This window comes from Choristoneura fumiferana, chromosome 6, assembly GCF_025370935.1.
Source record: "Choristoneura fumiferana chromosome 6, NRCan_CFum_1, whole genome shotgun sequence".
NCBI classification, from domain to species: Eukaryota; Metazoa; Arthropoda; class Insecta; order Lepidoptera; family Tortricidae; genus Choristoneura; species Choristoneura fumiferana.
In genome coordinates, this window is record NC_133477.1 from 18,226,117 (window position 1) to 18,246,475 (window position 20,359).

Here is a 20,359-nt window from a genome sequence, read left to right on the forward strand (position 1 = left end):
TTTTTCGAATAATACCGAACAGTGAGCAAAAAAACGCTTCCAACAAGCACGAAGCGGCAACATCGATTGTCGATCGCGTAAAATCTGACAGTTGAATCGTTTATTATGGAGAAAAAATATCAGAAAAGAAATCCCCAACCGCCCATACTTCGGTATTTTTGTTATACCGAACACCGAACACAGTGCTAAAATATCGAGCGGTTCGGTAGAATACCGTACACCTGGCAAGCCTGGTGGTGAATGACAGATAACTAGAATGATGGACTGTGACGCCAGAATTGACGTGAAACCGATGCATAACCATAGTGTCTGAGGCTTTGGTCTGAGGTTTTAGTTGACTTAAATGTTTCACTAATAATGTTATCCGTTTGTCCACAGATGTCCTCAGTGAGGGCGTGAAGCCGTGTGTTGATGCCATGTCGTCGTAGACGAAAACTCTGCTTGCTTCTTCTGGTAAGTCTTCCATCAACAGTAGATAATGTTTATAAGCCCAGTGCGAGTCCGGCTCACATTTTTATTTATAATAAAATAAATAAAATGACAACCTGATCCACGCCTTTCTAAGAAAGAGCCTTGACAGACAAAGAGATAGACGAATAGGGAAGAAGGGATATTTTTACAATTTCTTTTTAAATTTCACCTTTTTGAACAATTCCTACGAATATCAGGAAGTAGTCGAAATTTGGCTTGATTTGAGCCGAAATTTGATACCTATACTTATGTAAATCCGGTGACAATACAATCGGGTAGTGAAATTCAGGCGGTTCGACCAGGATCGTCTCCGCAGGGCGGAACTCCTCAGCGGTTAATGGCAGTGACTTTAAATTTGGTCCAAAAATAGGTATAGTTTGGACTATGTTTTGGATGACATTGCAAGTATGTACAGTTACCAAAAAGTAAAGTCATATAGGTATAGAAGTAAAAAGAAACTGGGTGTAATCCAAAGGGAGTGGCTGAATGGCCCGTACGTCATCTTGACAGTACGGATGACTGGCGACCGGAACGAAACAATGCGCCACGTGTGCGCAGCGTGGCGGCAAAACACGCCACATGTTCGTGGCTATTTGGGAACCTATTGACTTTCATATGTTCGTGGTGGCTACTACGAAATTCGAAAATCGAAGTTCGTATCGTACCGTCCCTCTCATTCTCGTACTCGTACTAAGATACGAAGCGGGACGGCAAGATACGAAGTTCGAATTTTGCACTTCGTAGTATAGGGCCAGTTGTCCACAACAAGTTGTATACAACGCTGTAGTTTTTAACCCCCGACGCAAAAGAAGGGATGTTGTAAAGCTTGAAACACACAGATAGCGGTGGCGAGGCGGTGCGGCGTTGTAATATTCGAGCTAACATGAAAGAGGGCACACAGAATACCGCGCGGGAAATAAGCGTGGCGAACTATTCTGTGTGCCCCCTTTAAAGTTAGCTCGAATATTACAACCAGTACTGCCTCCGCGCCGAGCCGCACTCTGCCTTCGGCGTTAGTGTGTTAAGTTCGATGCCACTGTCTATCTGTGACATAGTAACTCTCAAAGAGATGGATCGATTTTGATGCGCTTTTTTATATGAAAGCGTGTTTTCTTACGGTGGTCGTACTTAAATACCTATACATATATGTACTTGGACCTGCCGTACCAACTAACCAAGTACCTAAGATCCTGGGCCTTGGATCCGACCAATGACCTAGTAATAAATAACTAAAACTACTCTTAGGGTGCGTTTACACCACAGACGGGTATAAGGGACTAGGTCATTGGTGTGAAGTGTCCCATGATATTTATTTATTTTTATTTTTATATTCAAGTTACATACGTTAGTCTGAACTTTACATAATTGTATGTGGTAGGCAGCAGGCGTTTGTAATGGTCGCATGTTATATTCTGTTGACTGTTTTACATTTTTAACAAAATTTGTTCGTAATTAGTACCGAGAACCGGTGAGGCTGGTTTTAATCAGCTTATCTCTTTAATTATCAGCGTTAAGTGGGTTAAATGTTTAGTATGTGATTAACAAAAAAAAAGGATTCCGTTCTGGGAATATTTTCGGCAAAGTAAAACTTGCGTTTTAACAGAAAATGGTGAAAAACTCGTGGTAAATTTCAAATGATTTCGCACGTAATTTCCACGAAACTCAATGCGAGAGTCCAGGTTCGGTTATCAAATATGATAGGTAATGAGTACAGTCGAGTTCATGAACTTGTGAGCAAACATTTTATCAAAAATATATAAAAACGAATCTATTTTTAACGGCGTAGAAGCGTGTTCAGATATTTTTGGTTAAAATTTTTGCTCAGAAGTTACCTAATGGTTTGTACGTACATCAATGCAACATCGTATTCCTTAACAGAAACGCCCGTTCATTGCCAAGGAGCTGCGTACCCCCGGCGACATAGACATATTGCCCTAGTTTCACGCGAACCACGGAGAGAATTAAAAATATCTCGACGAAAGGACGTGACTTTGTAGTGAACGCGTTATATTCACCAGTTAGTTACATTGTCTTTATTTACGAGTAACGCGTCACGCGAGACGCCTATTACGGGCTGTGAAAGAACTGGATCAGTGGGTTGGTCAGGCGTTTTGAGTAAAAGCTTATTTGCTACATTTTAGTAGTGTAAGTATTTTTATATGAATTTTTAACGAGCAATAAGAGGGATAATATGAGGAATTCCGTCTGTAGTTGTTTACTATCTCTAGATTTTATTTAAAAATAGCGCTAGTATTATATTATATTATAGTTATAATATATACAACAAACAAGTAACATAACATAACTGACTGACTTGCTGATAACGCACCTAAATAACTGCAAAAGGCAGATGTATTCCTTGAGAATCGTACTCGTAAAGGTGCACTGCGATTTTGATTTCCACGAGATAAAATCAAACAAATTTTCTATTTGTTCATGACAGCGAAGCCATATCCATATCAATGAACTAAAAGAATTTCTTTGCTCACCCGCGACCTTTCTTTGGAGGAGGTTGGGTGAGCAAAGAAATTATTTTAGTTCATTGATTTGATATGAAGCTCCGCAAAGTAAGGCCTGATTCAATAAACTAGTCATTGTATTGTATTGTATTGATGACGAATTTGGTGTTAATTTCCAGGTGTTTGTCAGCCATGGGCGCTTCGGGCGTGTCTGACGAGTACACGCCGCCGCGGCTGTCCCGGCTGCTGCATGCGCTGCCGCACATTAACGTGACGCTTCATCGCGTCAATGACACCTTCGCGCCGGACTCCCCCGTCTACCTGGAGGTCAGTACTTTGCTTCGTATTTTCCCATTGGTGATGTCGTTGTCAACCGGCCTGTGGCCGCATTGTCTAACGCTTTGGCGCTGGCTATCGTATTCACCATCTCTTTTACTCTCAGCCTATACTGTACGACTGAAAAAAGTGGTGAAAATGATCGTGATGCCGACTACGTTGAACAATAAGGCCTCTGGTAGTTGTATAAACAAAACTTTTTCGTAAGACAATTCGTAGAGCGAGAGAAGCGTAAGTTAGGTATGGCTTCAGATGCAAGACCGTGCAGTAAGTGTACATCAGATTTGCTATAACCAGCAGTAACTCTGATTTTGCCCAAGGTTAAAATTGAACTTACTGGTGACATCTGTTCTCAGATTTTGCCAAAAATCAAAAATCAGACTCGCTGCTGATCGATCGCACGGCAGTATACTTGTCATTACTGTCAAGTGTTGTTGGCGTCACGTAAAATATGTAGGCAACCCGGTGGAACATTTACAGCTTAGAAACCGCACCAATAGAAACGCTTCATATACCTCGCCTCGCTCCGCTCAGCTGTTTCCACGTGATGTGCATTGCTTCAAGACAAGCACTTTTTCCGCGACACATCCTCGCGCATTGGTGGAAACGCAGACTTAGTGTTGCCAACCCTCACTGCTCGCTATTGGGTGTAATCTCGTTTATTGACTGGTTATTTTGGTTTCCAGAGCCTGGGCATCCTTGGCTCGATCCCGGGAGCGTGGCTCATCCTCACTCTGACCGTGCTGCTCATCTACCTCCTCACGCGATGTTGCGACCGCAAGCAGCGCCCGCCCAGGAGTATCACTGCTCTCAAGGTAAGTGTGCCGGGGAAACAAGACGTGGTTAAATTATAGCAGAAGTCTAACGCACTTACATTCGCCACCGCCACTTCTTTCCATCAAACGGTATAATTTGAGGTTAGAAAGAGATGGTGCACTTTAGAGAATATTGCCTCAGTTGTTTCAAAATTAATCGGGAATATTCTAGCAGATAGTTAAGTTTTTTGACTGAACGCCTCTGTACGTATATGTTTTCTTCGCAATTTTTGATTTTAATATCAAATCACTTTCATGCCGTATATTTTGACTTCCGGCTGGCACTGTTAATCACAATAAAAAAAAACATGGCTGTCATACAGGACTAAATAGGCTACTTTGAGTTGTATTGTACAGTCAGTCATAAGTAAGTGATCACTTTAGTACATTGTCGCTTTCAGTCGCTACATGGTCTCTACATAATTTCGTATGACTTTTTAAACATGCCGTTAGTGACAAGGTAGGTACAAAAGTGATCACTTATTTATGACGTTGACTGTGCTGTATAAATTTATGTGTTTTGACTGCAATAAAGTGTGTGAGTTGTGTTTGACTATATTCTTACCAAATCATCACTGAGGATTAATCCTACCACGCGATAAGCGTAATTAGGAGGATACCTATTTGGGAACCGAAGGGAAATCAATCGGCCGAAGCTAAATGACAAGTAATTTTAATAAAAAATACAAAATGATTCCAAAAAACCAATCTTAATTTGATTGCTTAATAACGATATCTCTTGTCCGGGTGAGCGGTTAGTTCCAATGGAATGCCGAAAGTTTCTCGATGAGGGCTACGGTATAGATGTCGCTAGCGTCACTGCTTAAGTGGCTAAAATAAGAAAAACAAACAAGCTGAGATATGTGGTGCATAGGGGAAATTCGTGTCTGTACCGTTGACCAGCAGTGGTGTAGCGGTATAGCACGCGGTACGGAATACCGAGGACCTGGGTTCGATTCCCAGTGCTGGGCTTATTTTTCTGGTTTTTCTGTGCATCTATGTTTCAGTTTGTATTTTCAATTTAGATTTTACGGGATGACCGTAAAAGTAAAAATTTGGAATTGAAATAAAAAATACAAAAAGATTCCAAAAAACCAATCTTAAGTAATTTTACACCTAATCCTGCCATGCTTTTGAACCTTAGTCGTTGTCCCACTGTATTAAAACTATATCACAATACAGAATGAAGATAACAGCCAGTAATTAGTTCAAGCGATTGCTGACACATTGAGCGCCCATTAAGACGGAGCATTAAAACCTTGAACGATTCCATATTGGGTCGCACATGTGGCTGTGAGAAGCCATTTGATTGTGTCCGCAGTTGCTGTTAATAGACTTATGTTTGATGGTTCATCTCTTGGTATCAAAACACTGCAATTAGGTAGTTCTGTGGGTAAGAGAATATTATTTTAATTAATCTGTCAGCTAGATTATCAGACAATAAAGATGAAGCTTCTTCAAAGTTGGGTAGTGAGGGCCCGACATCTATGTATAGACTGCATGTTTCTTACATCAAAATGGCGCACTAAATACTCCCCTATTGCCCACCGTATTGCTATTGCTCATCATCATCCCAGCCTATATACGTCCCACTGCTGGGCACAGGCCTTCTCTCAGATGAGAGAGCTTGGGCAGTAGTTCCCACGCGGGCCCAGTGCGGATTGGGAACTTCACACGCACCATTGAATTGCTTCTCAGGTTTGTACAGGTTTCCTCACGATGTTTTCCTTCACCGTAAAGCTTGTGGCCAATTTCAAATGTAATTCCGCACATGAATTTCGAAAAACTCAGAGGTGCAAGCCGGGGTTTGAACCCACGATCCTCTGCTTGAGAGGCCATAGGTCTAACCACTCGGCCACCACGGCACGACTGCTATTGCTATTGGCCGCCTATTGCTTACCTTAGGAAATCTCTATGTGTCTCTATCTACTTGTGTTTTCTGTACTGCTTACTGTGTTGGTGTGCAATAACGGTTTTGTGAACGTCGTCGGGTGACAAGCAAGCTGCAAAAAAGATTAGTGGAATATTAACCTTACGATTCTATGCATAAGTTTGATTATACCTCTTGACTTTAAGTGGTAGTTGGTGACTTTTGCTTGTCGCCCGACGGTTTCACTATAGTTTGTTGACGTCCGTGACAGGTTGTGTCAAAGTAATATTGGTGATTGATGCGCCGCGCGTTTTGTTCCAAACAGCCAGTCTAGTGCCGTAAGGTAGGTACAGTCAAGTGTAAAAATATGAACTTATTCAAAGTTTCTAAAATAAGTACCACAGACTCTTATTCCGACGCAATAAGGCCGTAGTAACATATTTTTGAGTGGTTCGAATAGATACTTATGCACTTGACTGTATATGTAAATAGGTGGCTATATCTTCATATTTTTTTATTTAATTGACAAAAGACACATTTTACATGTGGTAGAGCCTTACTGTAACCACTTGCTGGCTGCAGTACGAATGGGCCGGCTCGACCGGGTTAGTACCACACTCCCACAGACTACCGGCGTGAAATAGTAGTTTTGTTTGCTACTGTGTTTCGTATGGTGAGTGGGAGATCCGGAGGCCCAACTACCCTCCCCCTTCTCCCCTCCTCTATCCCCCTCCCCTTTAGGCCGGCAACGCACCCCTAGTCCTAATTATGCTGTAGGTGTCCATGGGTGGCGGTGATCGCTTACCATCAGGTGACCCGCATGCTCGTTTTGCCGGTGAAATTACTGGCACTTGAGGTATCCCATCTTAGGCATCTAGGTTGGCAACGCATCTGCAATATCCGGGGTATTGCAGATGTTTATCTCTTACCATCAGGAGACCCACTTGCTCGTTTGCTAACCAGTCGAATAAAAAAAAAAAGAAATGTTATGCTTAACTGCACAGATGTAACTCATTTACAAAATTCATAATACATACACAAACAAAAGATAAAAACTGTTGCAAACTGTGTACACAAGGCGACAGCGTGTATATGAATATCTTTACATTTAGCAAACTAAATGTGGACAGACGGCAGGACAGACGAAATAAATTAAAATATTTTACAGTTTACAGTTCTGTTGTGTTCCACATATTTTAATCGCGCTACGCTTGACGCAGTTGTGTTAGGGCATTCACCTTAAAATACCTATTGCAGAATCTGTGCATCACGTTTAAAACATATGAAAAATACCTACCACTGTTAGATACCATTAGTAAAGTAGATGCTTATGTCTCATATGTCCTTATTCCCGACAATATGGATCTGTACCACTACCATGAGTTTACAGTGACCTTACTCGATAGCGACGGCGTAAAATATTTGTAGAGGAGCTGTACAATTCTCCATATAAGTAATTTACGCCGTCGCTATCGAGTACGGTCACTGTAAACTCATGGTAGTGGTACTGTGAATCATAACCAATCTGCAGTCGAGTCCATCCATAGGCCATTCATTATATCATCATCATCATCAGCCCGAAGACGTCCACTGCTGGACAAAGGCCTCCCCCTTAGAACGCCACAATGAACGACAACTCGCCACTTGCATCCACCGGTTTCCCGCTACTCTCACGATGTCGTCAGTCCACCTGGTGGGAGGCCTGCCAACGCTTCGTCTTCCGGTTCGTGGTCGCCACTCGAGGACTTTTCTCCCCCAACGGTTATCTGTTCTTCGAGCGATGTGGCCTGCCCATTGCCACTTCAATTTGCATATTTTTCCAGCTATGTCAGATTATAATGACACTCATATTTCTTCATATCGGATCGAATGTTGTTGGTTTATTCTGAATTATAAAATTATACTTCGAGTATCTAACAGTGGCGTGCCGCAAATTTTCGGTAGACGCTGGAGAACATAAAGGCACTACCGTAAAGGGGCCGTCCATAAATTATGTCACACCGTTCTTGATAATTTTTCTCCTTCTAGTCACATTAGTTACTGTGAAAATAGCAATTAATTCGCGCGGTCCCTAAATGCGTGGCGTAAATTATGATGAGTGAGTATTACAGAGCGGCGTATGAAGAAAGATGAAAACTAGCTACGCCACTGCTTTACTAACATCTTTAAACTACTTGGAAAAACTTGGCAAAATCTTACGTAGAAGAGTGACAGTTAAAAAAATTGTATGCGTCCTGTCGTGGGTTAAGGGGTCAAAAATCGCTCAAATTGTCCTTTAGCAGATAATGAATATTCCCCAATGTGTGTGCCCGGCCATGATTACACGCGAGCGGTAGCGCAAGCGTGTTTTTTATTTACGTGCGCTACCAGAGGCAATTTTAGTGGCAGGTTTTAAGAGACACATTCACAGGGCACCAAATGACAACTTCCTTCTACCCGGATAACCCGATCAGAGGTTACAATACAATAACTCTTTATTGAACACCAACAAATACAAAGCAGTAGGTACAGAAAACGCTGGCTAACGTGGTGTCATGTCTACAGATAACGCTGATGATTCTGTCGGTGCTGTGTTGCGGAGCGATCGGCGTGGGCCTCTTCGGCAACGATGACCTCCACAACGCGATGCTACAGAGCATCCAGGCCGGGAACCAGCTGGCGGCGCTAGTCAATACCGTCAAGAACCAGGTAATCTCTATTCCACAACATTGATTCGGAAGATGTGAGGAGGACCAACCCTATCGGATTCAGTTAGTTGTATCGTACCATTTCTGGGGGTCATAATGTCATTCCATGCTATTTTAGCGCTCTTATAGAACAAGGTTGCAAGCCCAAAAAGCCTTGTGAGTCAGATTTTTCACATCTGCCGCTGGGCGGGTCTTGTGTATTATCCCTTACCTTTTCTTTCTTATGATGTCACTTCTAATATACCCCGCCAGCTGCCACTTAAGTATGACGTTTCCTCGGTCTTCACTTACTTATTGACTTTCCACAGTCGAGTATCCTGGAGGAAGCCATGGGGTCCCGAGCGCGCGCGCCATTGGCCCGCTTGGCTGATGCGTTGGACGCGCCGGTCGCCAACCAGACGGCATTGGGCACGTTGCTCCGCGCGTTGTCCACGTTGCGGAACAATGCATCCGCGGCTGCTTCCGCCGCCGACAACTTGAGGAGGCCGCTCGCTGCACTCAACCTGGACGCTTTTATGAAGGTAGACTTGGTTTTCTCACGTTTTATTAAAAAACGGAACCAGATAATGTAGGGCATGTGATTTTTTCATACTAAAGCCGATAATCTCTTACGGTTCATCGTTCACCTGATTTCAAGTGATGCAGGACACCTACACCTACAGCATCATTTGAAATGTTAGTGGTGTGTTGTTGGCCTTGCCAAAAACGGTAGGTCCAAAACAATACGTGCACGAGCATGCGAGCACGTGATTCTGAGTAAGAAGAACCCAAAATTATCTAATTCTGAAAAAAAAGTTAAAAGTATACTTAACCTCGTAAGGCTCAACGAGCTAAATTTAAATCAAGTTTCAAATTCTACTAATCGAAATTTGACGGCGGGTCTTACGAGGTTAAAACGAAAACCGTAGTCTCCACTATGATGGTGTTACACCGTTCTAATGCCCATTTGTTTACAGCGAGCGTGGGTGTGGGAGCTGGGCCGCTGGGCGGGCGGCATGGCGGGCTGGTGCTGCGGCGGCGTGGTGTGCGTGGCGCTGCTGGCCGCCGCCGCGCGTCGCTCGCGCCGCGCGCTGCTGCTGCTGTGTGTGAGTACAGTGTACAGTGGCGCAGGACATAAATTTGGCAAGATAATTTTTGCGAGGCCTTTTGGTCGCCAGCCGAGGGCCCACGGGGCCAAGTTGATATGGAAAATGAGAAAAGTATGAATTGTAGGTATTATTGGAATTGGTGAATTCGAGTTTCGGTTTCGACGTACAGGAATGATCGATCAAGCAAGTCAAGTCATAGACTGGTTTGGTTGCTTTAAATTTGGCAACTTTTTTAGAATCTCTAGGGTGGCTTACCACAAATTAGATGACGGATTTTGAAATGACCCAAAAAACGAGAAACTTTCGAGGCGCGAGACTCTTAGAGTGAGAGGCTGTAGGCGGTGGCCCACGTCGTCTACGCCTAGCTTCGCCTCTGACAGTGCAGGCTATGGGAGCAATGAACACAATGCCCAAAGTGCGAGCAGAATAGGCAAAGATTTCTAAAAAATAAAATAACTACTAAATAGGTACCCTCAAATTTATTTTTCCTTTCGATAACATGTATTAACAAGCTACTTATGATTTATTATAACATTATAGCTTATAAATATACATAGAAAACATAGCATATAAACATATTCCGGGTTTCTATGTTTGTGCTGTATTGTACAATTGTATTGTATATAATGTATTGTACTTATCGGCATGTGAATTGCATTTAATAAATAAATAAATAAAAAACAGTCAAATATCGTACTATTGAAAAACTCGCCCCGCTCGGACTTTCAGACGCAACTCACTCAGCTTACCTTACCTATTAACTTGGTCTCCAGGTGGGCGCACTGGGCGCCCTGGTGGCGTGCTGGCTGGCGGGGGCGCTGCTGGCAGCGGGGGCTGTGGCCGCGGCCGACGCGTGCCAGGACCCCGCCGCCGCGCTCGCCAACTACGCGCCGCATAAGCTGCCGCTTGACGTGAGTACAATCAAAGATCGGCCCGATATCCCCTTCGGGGGTTTTTGAAGGGGTTTTTCTATGGTTTGTTTTTAAACTTAAACACATATTTTAGTAAATTGTATCATCATCATCATCATCATCAGCCGGAAGACGTCCACTGCTGGACAAAGGCCTCCCCCTTAGAACGCCACAATGAACGACAACTCGCCACTTGCATCCACCGGTTTCCCGCCACTCTCACGATGTCGTCAGTCCACCTGGTGGGAAGCCTGCCAACGCTTCGTCTTCCGGTTCGTGGTCGCCACTCGAGGACCTTTAAATTGTATAAGCAGAGTTTATTCCATCATGACACAACAAAAAAAGAATGACAATAAAAAACAATGTCAATGCAAATCTGTATAAAAACAGTAAGAAGTTGGAGTCGGCCAGGATTAGGCAGGCTTTGCTGATCCCCCCCCTCATTCCCCCGCCCTTCATTTAGATTTATAAGCGCTTTTAATAGAGGTAAGCCTTTCGTCTCGAACGCAGGCTCGATGACTTCCAGCCAACCGAACAAGCCGGGTTCCGAAAAGGCTATAGTACCGTAGACCGCATACCTACCTCGCTACGGCAGATCATACAGAAGACCGAAGAGTAAACTTGCCGCTATCCTTTGATTCGGTCGAAACGTCCGGTGCTTTAGTCTCTCCAACAATGCCGTATGGACCAACAGAAACTTATATAGGATGTTGTTTCCCAGATGGTGCACTACTACTTGTCGTGCAAGGTGTCCCGCGAGAACATCCTGACGGCGGAGTTACGCAACGCGCAGCGCGCCGTGGTCGCCGTGCGGCAAGCACTGGCCGTGCTGGCACGGGGCGCGCCGCAGCTGTTCAACGACCCAGGTCGGTCAACTACTAAGCTGAAATAGTACATTGTGTCTTGAGGGCGGTAAATAAGGAATTACGAACGAGAAGGCTTTAATGAGTCGATGTTCGTAATTCTAGTAGGTACCGCCCGTGCGACATACAATGTTTTTCATCACATTTGCGAGTAAAATTGTATATTTGTAAAAGAAAAACTATTTTTTTTTTAAATTGCATATACTGCTGACTACGCTCTGAAATGTGGTCTGATAGAACTGTTCTTAATAAGTTAATGTGTCTACCTATTCCAGTAATTATGCAACGTTGTCAGCTCAGCAGGTATAAACGGTCTTAAATTATTATTTTCCTTCCCCAGGACTGCAGCCGGCGCTGGGCGCGCTGGGCGCGGGCACGGGCGAGGCGGAGCGCGCGCTCGTGTCCCTCAGCGGAGCCCTGGAGTGCCGCATGGCGCGTGCGTACTTCGTCGCCGGCGCGCGCGCCGCCTGCGACGCCGGCCTGCAGGCGAGTATATACACTATTCCTTATCCAGGAGGATAAGGAACGACTTTATTATTAACGACAGAGAGTTCATTTTAAATAAAACTTTGTTGACAGATAATGTTTTTCAAAATTGAATGCGTTGTAGACAATCAGCCTCATGGAAAAGTATTAACTGCGAACGTGTGCACTAAAGTGCACTTTCTGCTCTAGACAATAAGGTCGTTATTTCAATGAACTATTTTATTTTATATTTCCGTTCATTTTAAGAGTTTTATGCGGTTGAGGGCACAATAGAATACAATGGCTTTGTTCGAACAACAAAGTTAACTTTGTTAACTCTCGTTATCACTACCTATACCCCTCATATTTCGGTTTCTAGATTTTTTTTACCGTACAACAACAAAACTCACCAAACACTGGCAAAATGGTCTTCCATGAGCCATATTTTTTCACACCTCTCCTTCAAAAAAGTAACTTTTCCTCCCTGACGAGAGGGAGCAAAGTGCAACTTTTCTGTTCAAGGCTTTTCTAAGCGTTTTATTGCAAATGCCAATTTTTGAAGCTAATAATTATAAAGCCAGGCTATTTGCTATGCTGGTTCTTCTTTAATAATATTAAGATTTCTTTTTTCAAGTTTCTTAATGCTCGGTGTAAAAAGTTGTATGAGCCACTCGGGAGCAAAATTATTTTCATCTTGGGCGTTAATACTTGAATCCCTCATTACGTTCAGGATTCTACTTTTGTACTTTGTACTTATTGTAGAATCCTTCGCTACATTCTGGATTCAATGTACGCCCTCGCCGTAAATACACCATTTTGCTCCCTTGTGACACAAATAACTATTAAAAACTAACCAGAACTGTAACTTTGTGTTTCCAGGCGCTGTCGCTTCAACTGCTGGCTGCGATTGCAGCTGGGTTCCTCTTCACAGCCATTGTGCTAGTCGATTCTCACGCTTGGATATACATTAACACCAAGTAAGTACCGTACTGGGGATCCTTTCGACTGCCATAATTTTATAAGTCATAATGTAATGTTTGTCATAATTATTGTTAGTCATAATTTTTTTTCCCGCTAAAACCGTACATTTTTCATAATTTTTTAAATGGTCATTCTGTAGAACTCTAGGTTAAGTTAGGTTTGTTTTATAACAATTCTGAATGGTTTCAGAGAAAGAAAAAAGAATTATGACAAACAATACATTATGACTAACAATTTTCGACCAGTCGATATACATCCATTCGTCATATTATTATTAAGTATGAATTTTGCTATGATTTCTTTGGAAAATGACATTAGTATCACAAATTCCTCGTTCCACAAGTTTCCTCGACTGTACGATAAAATTGTTTGAGAAGTAATAAGTTTTCGTGAGAATTGCGGGCAACCGGTGGATGCAAGTGGCGAGTTGTCGTTCATTGTGGCGTTCTAGGGAGGCCTTTGTTCAGCAGTGGTCTTCTGGCTGATGGCGGTGATGATTAAATTTTCAAAAGGTTTTGATAAAACAAAGGTAACCCGCGTTATTGGTCTGAGATCAGAGCCACTACCTTGACATGAACATTTTCAAGAAGACCGAGATAAGTGAAGAGCGAATGTTCGGAAAATAGTGTGTGGAGGTTACTTCCACTAGCAATAAGGTTTACGTCGCAAGGGAGGAACTGTTTGGCTCGGATTTGGTCGATTATGGACCCATTGACTTGTTTAGTTTTTGACCCATTGACTTGTTTAATTTGCAGGCGAGCAGGCACCGGCGAGGAGCAAGCGCCGTTCCTATCAAGCGGCGGCAGCAGCGCGTGCAGTCGCACCCTCCCCCGCCCCGCGCCCTTCCCCAACGGCAAGCCGCCCAGCTACAGCGCCGCCGTGCAGCTGTGCGACCTCGGCGAGCGCGAGCGGCCCCGGTGAGACACTAGCGACCCCCGCCACAGACCCCCGCCGCGACCCCCGCCCCGCGCCCTTCCACAACGGCCTGTATAGACAGATCGGACAGGCTGAGTATGAACATGCATAGACTTAGCAGGATTGTTATACGAGACTGGCAAGTTCTTTCACGCCGAGGCTTGTATAGTGCTTTCTCTCAAACATTCACTGAAATAAATAAAACTCCTAGTAATCAATGTATTATACGTAAGACACCTAAAATTATACCAGACTTAAATTATAACTACCAGTATGTATGTAAATGTTTATTAATTTCTTTCTTTTTACGTATGTCAAAATCACCACGTAAGGATTTCGCTCTGTAAATAGGCCTGCAACGGTATATTTTGAAGCCTACGAGCCTAAGCAACGGTTTGAAGGACCACAATATAAACATTTCAGTGTTTATTCCAGCGTCCGTATGTCGGGTTCGGCGACGCTGGGGCGCGGCGCGCACGCGCACGGCGGGGGAGCGGAGCTGGGCGGCGCGGCGACGCTGGGCCGCCATAACGGGAAATACGCTACGCTCAGCAAACAGTGCAAGACGCTGGAGAGCAACGACTTCTACTGAGACCGGCCCGGCGGCGCGCTCACCGAACACGATAAGGGTGAGTGCAGTCCTACTAATATAAGGGCGGCGACGCTGGGCCGCCATAACGGGAAATACGCCACGCTCAGCAAACAGTGCAAGACGCTGGAGAGAAGCTGATTTTTGCCGATTGAAGTACGGAACCCTATTATGTTTTATTGTTAATTTTAGTCTTATTACTGTAAGGTAAACGTTGATGGAACCAAAATAAAAACATTTATTTCTTTATTTTCTTGAGTACTGAGATACACAGGTTGCGCTTACACTCATTAAAATTCGTCAGCAGGTCAGGCCAGCCGCACCGCCCTGAACCGCTTCGACCCTAAATACGCCTCGTTCGGGCCGCGCGCCCAGCGCCTGCGGCCCGCCGCGCCCGCGCCGCCGCTCGCCACCTTCTCGCCCGCGCCGCCGCCCCCGCGCGACCCCAGCGCGACCCCCAGCGCGACCCCCAGCGCGACCCCCACCGCGACCCCCAGCGCGACCCCCACACACACCCCCACCGGGAGCCGCCCCGCGAGCGCGAGCTGCCGCCGCCGAGGGACCGCGACAGGGAGATGCGAGAGCCGCCGCGGGAGAGAGAGGGCGATAAATATGCGACGGTTCGCCCGCCGAGGCGGACCGAGCCGCAGCCGCTGTCTGCCGCCGCGCTCGAGTACCGGTGAATATTCTTAAATATACGTATATCAATACTATAGATCCTATAGTTAGCCTAGCTTCCGTGAACCATTATATTATCTAGTACTTAAATTACCAGAATTTTATTAAATTCTAATGTGATTTCCAAAAAAATACACTAAGATTTCAACAGTCTAATCTAGAGATATTAAATTTTGCATGGGAGTTTTTTATGCAACATAAATGAAGAAAATTAAAATTTTCGGAAATTCCCATGGGGATTTAGAAAATCTCAAAATTTTTATTCAACTGTCAGACGTAATGGTTCATACGAGCAAAGCAGGTAAAACTAAGCTGCATAAAAGTTGGTGCACAAATAAATTAATAAAATCAAACTAATTGTTTACAAGCTTTTGGCTTTGGAATTGTCATTTTTACTGTCATTTTTGTCTCAGATCACTCCAGCGCCCGCGCAGACAGCAGCAACAGCCGAACACGGGCACCACGCACCGCCGCCGCCCCGACCGCCCGCCGCACGACCACCGCGACCTCTACGCCGTCACCGAACTGTAGGCCCACCACCCTCACGCACACCGGCCAAACTACTAAATACTTGGCCCGCCACTATCACGCACACCGGTTGTACTACTAAAACACTAGACCTGCCACCCTCATGTACGCCGGCCAAACTACTAAAACACTAGATCGGCCAGCCTGACATACATCGGCCACAGTACTAAAACACTAGACCTGCCACCGACTTGTACACTGGCCAAACTACTAAACACTGGACCCGCCACTCTTACGCACACCGGCCGTACCACTAAACTCTTGACCTGCCACCCTCACGCATACCGGACATACTATACTAATCACTAGACCTGCCACCCTCACGCATACCGGCCAAACTACACTATGCACTGGACCCGCCACTCTCACGCACACCAGCCAAACTACCAAATACCAACGAGAATCATGTACTCAAACTATTACAACGAAGCGTGGAACTGTTGGCTTGTCACCCTCACTAACCTACGATATAAAAGTGCGTTGAACATAAAAGCAAAATAACACAGGCTAAATGATCTACTCGACTTATCAACTACCTATCTATGCATTTGTCACGATATAGTTATTTACACATTGTCATCACCTCGGTTCACTAATGTTTCGCAACTAACGTTTGGCAACCTGATTCACTTCGCAACTTTTCAATTCGCAACTGTTTAATATTTCTGAAACTGTAAATATTTCAGGATTTTTATAAAACACGAATAAAGGGTTCTACACGATGACCCTGAAATAAATCCTAAAATATTTACAGTTTTAGAGTTTGCGAAATGAAAAGTTGCGAAATGAATTAGGTTGGCACACGTTAGTTGCGAAATGAATAGATACCCAACACCTTTTACAACTGTTTTAAGATTTCACACCTCAATCAGCATGATGTGCGACATATGTGTCGCTGGCGGCAAACTCTACTTTTCATTTTCGTTCCATTCGAAATTAGTAATAGATTTACTTCTAATGAGTACGAGTCCTTGGTACTAAGGAATGGTGACTAGCTTAGCTCGCTCTGTGATTCGTCGGCAGTGGGACCGGTGCCTAATGTGTGCAGTGATTAATAAAGTGAAGTTCGAACGGACGATTGGCTCTAAATTTAATCGATTAAAGACTTACACTAAATATGTTCGTAGAACTAAAAACGAGTGCGATTTTTAGCGACACTCAAATAATTCTCGCAATAAATGTGACGTTTAATGTAGCTGTTCGTATTTCCAATATTTTTTGGTCAAATATGTGACCGATGAAATTTTTAGCTAAATTTTAAAAAGTTTAATAGAAATGAATAACATTATCTCGTTATTACAATAGTGAGGTTTCTTGCCATTAATGAGAATGCAATCATTTGCGTTTGTTAAATGACTGAGTAAGGTTGCTCAAATTTCGAAAAATATTTATGTACTGGTCTAATATATGTATGATGAAATGGCAATTCTTTGTTCTGACTTGTTTATTAAGTTTCAGTTAAACAAATTTTAATAAGCACAAATAGTTAACATAAATTTTGATGCGGTTTTTTAATATTTTTGATGGAAGGCCTATCGAATTTTAAGTCAGATTTTTCTTGTAACTTATTGGTGTTTCTGAACATTTATTTTTCTTTGATCATGTCCACAACAAGGCTGTGCCAGTATTTAACGACCAATAACAAAAAATTTTGAAAACTTTCTTACTAAAAAAAAGTTTTTGAAAAATACAAAATCTCAAGAGTCTCATGAGACATCTTGTCCGACTGTATGTTTTTGAATCGGTTTTCGCTCAATACTAGACTTAAGTGGTTAAGGAAAGCTTTCCTGTTGGTATTCCAGCTCGCTGTTACATGGTTCTATGTATCTTTTTTTTTTAAATGTAATTGGTATATTAAATCTTCGAACTTATACTGTCTCACACAAGTGGTATAATTGTCTTAACTCCGCCAGTTTGGAATAAACACCCAATTTAACCACCTTTTCTGTAACTATCATATAAATATATAGTGTCATGTAGTAAGTATCTCAAAAGGGCACCCTTTTTCTCTTGGCAGGCTAGATTGCCGTTATTATTTTGGGTAATTTATTATACATCAATAAAAGAATGAAGCATAAAATTTACAACAGTTGCATTCAGAATATATGTAACTATTCAAAGTTTTGCATTTTTTTTTACTTATATTCTAATCGCCAATGCAATATAATTTGCAAATGAAATATAGAAATGTAACAATGAGCTCGGCCGCCGTGTTAAAACTAAATGACAGTTAAGTGACACTGCGTGTCATTAACTTAACAGATTTTTTTATTTTAGCATACCAGTGGGAAAGATAAGCTTTTTAGCGTCGAAGCTAGAAAGACGCCAAATCGTAGATTATTGACTTGGTCGTGCTGAGCCAGGACTGTACTACGTACGTCTTTAACTTTTAAATAAATGTAATATACGAGTCGGGGTTACTGTGGTTCTTTTTGATAGTCACATAATTATGAAAATTTTCGATGGTTGTCTTTTCCATATAAAAGAAAAAGTTTCGTTTTAAGCAATCAGGTTCTATACTAAGAAGTGCAAAATTCGAAATTCGTATCCTACCGTCCCGCTGACGCTTATACTATTTAATACGTGAGTGGGAGGGACGGTAAGGTCCGAACTTCGATTTTCGAATTTCGGAATAGCCCCGCAGTTCATAAAGCGCTAAACATACTTAGACGGCAGCGGGTCGGGAGCGGGTCAGGTTGGGAGTGCGGCGGGCCTATTCGCGCGGTGTTATGTTGTTCATATACAGCCAGGAAAATAGGCCCGCCCCACTCCCGACCCGACCCGCTCCCGACCCGCACCCGTCCTGTGTGTTTTTGCGCCTAAAAGTAGGATTTATGTGATTTGTTTAAAGAAGGTCCATGTTCTTTTAATTATATATTTGTTTTTCATGATTTTGTTTCTATTTGTTTTTTACGAATATTTTTTGAAAATTATCGGTTGCATTACCATTTTGGTATTCAAGAAAATAAAATGGCGAATAAAAGTCAACTCTTTATTTTATATGGAAACTGCTAAAAGGCGTAATCTTGTAACTTGTATATGAATGAAGACCTTGGAATCTCTTATGATGCTTCGTAACCAATACTTGCTAGATCGGCTCAATCTTGACTGGTAAGTAGCTAATCTTTTGTATATAGAAGTAGGGTCCTTAATCTTAAACATAATTTAGATTAAAATTTAATGTTGATTAATTAATCAAACTAAATGAACATTCCATCTCCAAAGTGGGATTTCAAAATTAACGTTTTGTAAATAAGGTTCAACGAACCGTTATGTGACGTAGTTGGATAAATAATAAAATAGTTTAAAGTTAATGAAAAGTACTGCTATCGCTGTAACACCACAACTAAAATAATTAATGTAATATTCAAAGAAATGTGATCATGAGAATGAAATTTGCTATGGATGTTATTCATTGATTCGTCTGTACTTTCGAATTAAACCTGCACTACACTTTGTTTTTTAGCATTTAAAAGAAGGTAAGCGATCTTGATGTGTCTTTTGTTTACTGAAAAACATTTTTGAAAAATAAGTCATAGCAAATATGTAACAATTATATAGCAAGGGCTTGTGGTTATTTATATTTTTTAAGTTTCATAAGCACACAATTTTTTTAAAACGTTTTTCAATGGACAGACTCGTCAACATTGTTTACCCTTTTTTAATGCTAAAATAAAATAAACGAAACGATTTAGTCTGTGGTTGATTGTGATTCAAATTACAATTATGGAAGATCAACGGAAAGGAGTTGCATTGGATGTTTAGATGTTTTTCAAAATTCTCGAATCTTTATTTGCTAAAGTATAATTAGTCTATTTTTTAAATTGGTAAATGAAAAACTGTAATTCTGAAAGCGTCATTGTAAACGGTGCATGTTTTGGTGTTGTCTGTTTTGTTTCGTTTTGTTTTAGTAAGCTTTTCTGCGTACCACTAAACTGTGAGACCATGTAGCAAATTATATTAGCAACTTTATTTACTAACAAACATTTTTCCTGGTCACTTTTCTTCTGTATAAACATAGTCCTAGAATATATAAAATAGATTTAAGTGACATGGTACCACTTATATGCAGACAGTGCGTGGAGCATAATGTTTTGTACTTCAGTATTAAATAGCAAATTTTGTGAGACTTTACAACGAGTTTAGTACGTTTTTAAGACCTTTTCTTTCCATGGGTTTCACGGTACCGTAAGCAGTGTATTCGCCAAAGATAATGCATAATTTAATTTAATTAGATCTAAGTAAACATAGGTTAGGCTTAAAATAGTTCGGGGTGGCCATATTGCATTTATTAATTTAAGCAACTGGTTTTGTACATGCAATATGACAATCGCTGATGCATTTAATGTATAAATATTTTGTACGGTTTGTTTCTTAAATGCTTCCCTGTTTTATAATATTGTGATCTTATTTTCACTGGCAACTAACTGCTTTTGTTTTTGAAACTGGCAGGCATGCATTTTGACAACAAGCCGTATGACTTGTTACAATGAGATTACCACGACAATTTGATTTGTGCTTTTAAGTGTTTAATGAAACAAAAAAAAAATGATTGTTTAAATTGAGAATTCATACAAAATACTGACCAGAAGGGCAGTTTTTATTTTTTAGTTGAGTACTGTTGATTTAAATTTAGTGTCACAGTTTAAATTGCCGTGAGTAGTCAAAGCGTTCTAAAGGAAAAAAAGAATGCAATAATAAAG

The 20,359-nt window shown here is 42.1% G+C and overlaps 1 protein-coding gene across 5 annotated transcripts in view; it reads left to right on the top strand.

Annotated features, from left to right (window-relative positions):
* tty (tweety) overlaps positions 1–14,866 on the top strand; it is a 97,373-nt gene extending 82,507 nt beyond the window's left edge. For 3 of the 5 annotated variants that reach the window (XM_074089553.1, XM_074089552.1, XM_074089550.1), the window contains exons 3-15: positions 379–453; positions 3,110–3,257; positions 3,953–4,081; positions 8,496–8,639; positions 8,947–9,159; positions 9,595–9,723; positions 10,500–10,637; positions 11,359–11,503; positions 11,841–11,986; positions 12,845–12,942; positions 13,702–13,863; positions 14,285–14,490; positions 14,758–14,866. In XM_074089553.1, the coding sequence (XP_073945654.1) occupies positions 3,123–3,257; positions 3,953–4,081; positions 8,496–8,639; positions 8,947–9,159; positions 9,595–9,723; positions 10,500–10,637; positions 11,359–11,503; positions 11,841–11,986; positions 12,845–12,942; positions 13,702–13,863; positions 14,285–14,453 (1,608 nt within the window). In that variant the 5' untranslated portion in view covers positions 379–453; positions 3,110–3,122 and the 3' untranslated portion in view covers positions 14,454–14,490; positions 14,758–14,866. Of the gene's footprint in view, positions 1–378; positions 454–3,109; positions 3,258–3,952; positions 4,082–8,495; positions 8,640–8,946; positions 9,160–9,594; positions 9,724–10,499; positions 10,638–11,358; positions 11,504–11,840; positions 11,987–12,844; positions 12,943–13,701; positions 13,864–14,284; positions 14,491–14,754 lie in introns of all 5 variants that reach the window. The other 2 variants (XM_074089551.1, XM_074089554.1) reach the window with 2 other exon arrangements.
* The last annotated feature ends 5,493 nt before the right edge of the window (positions 14,867–20,359 follow it).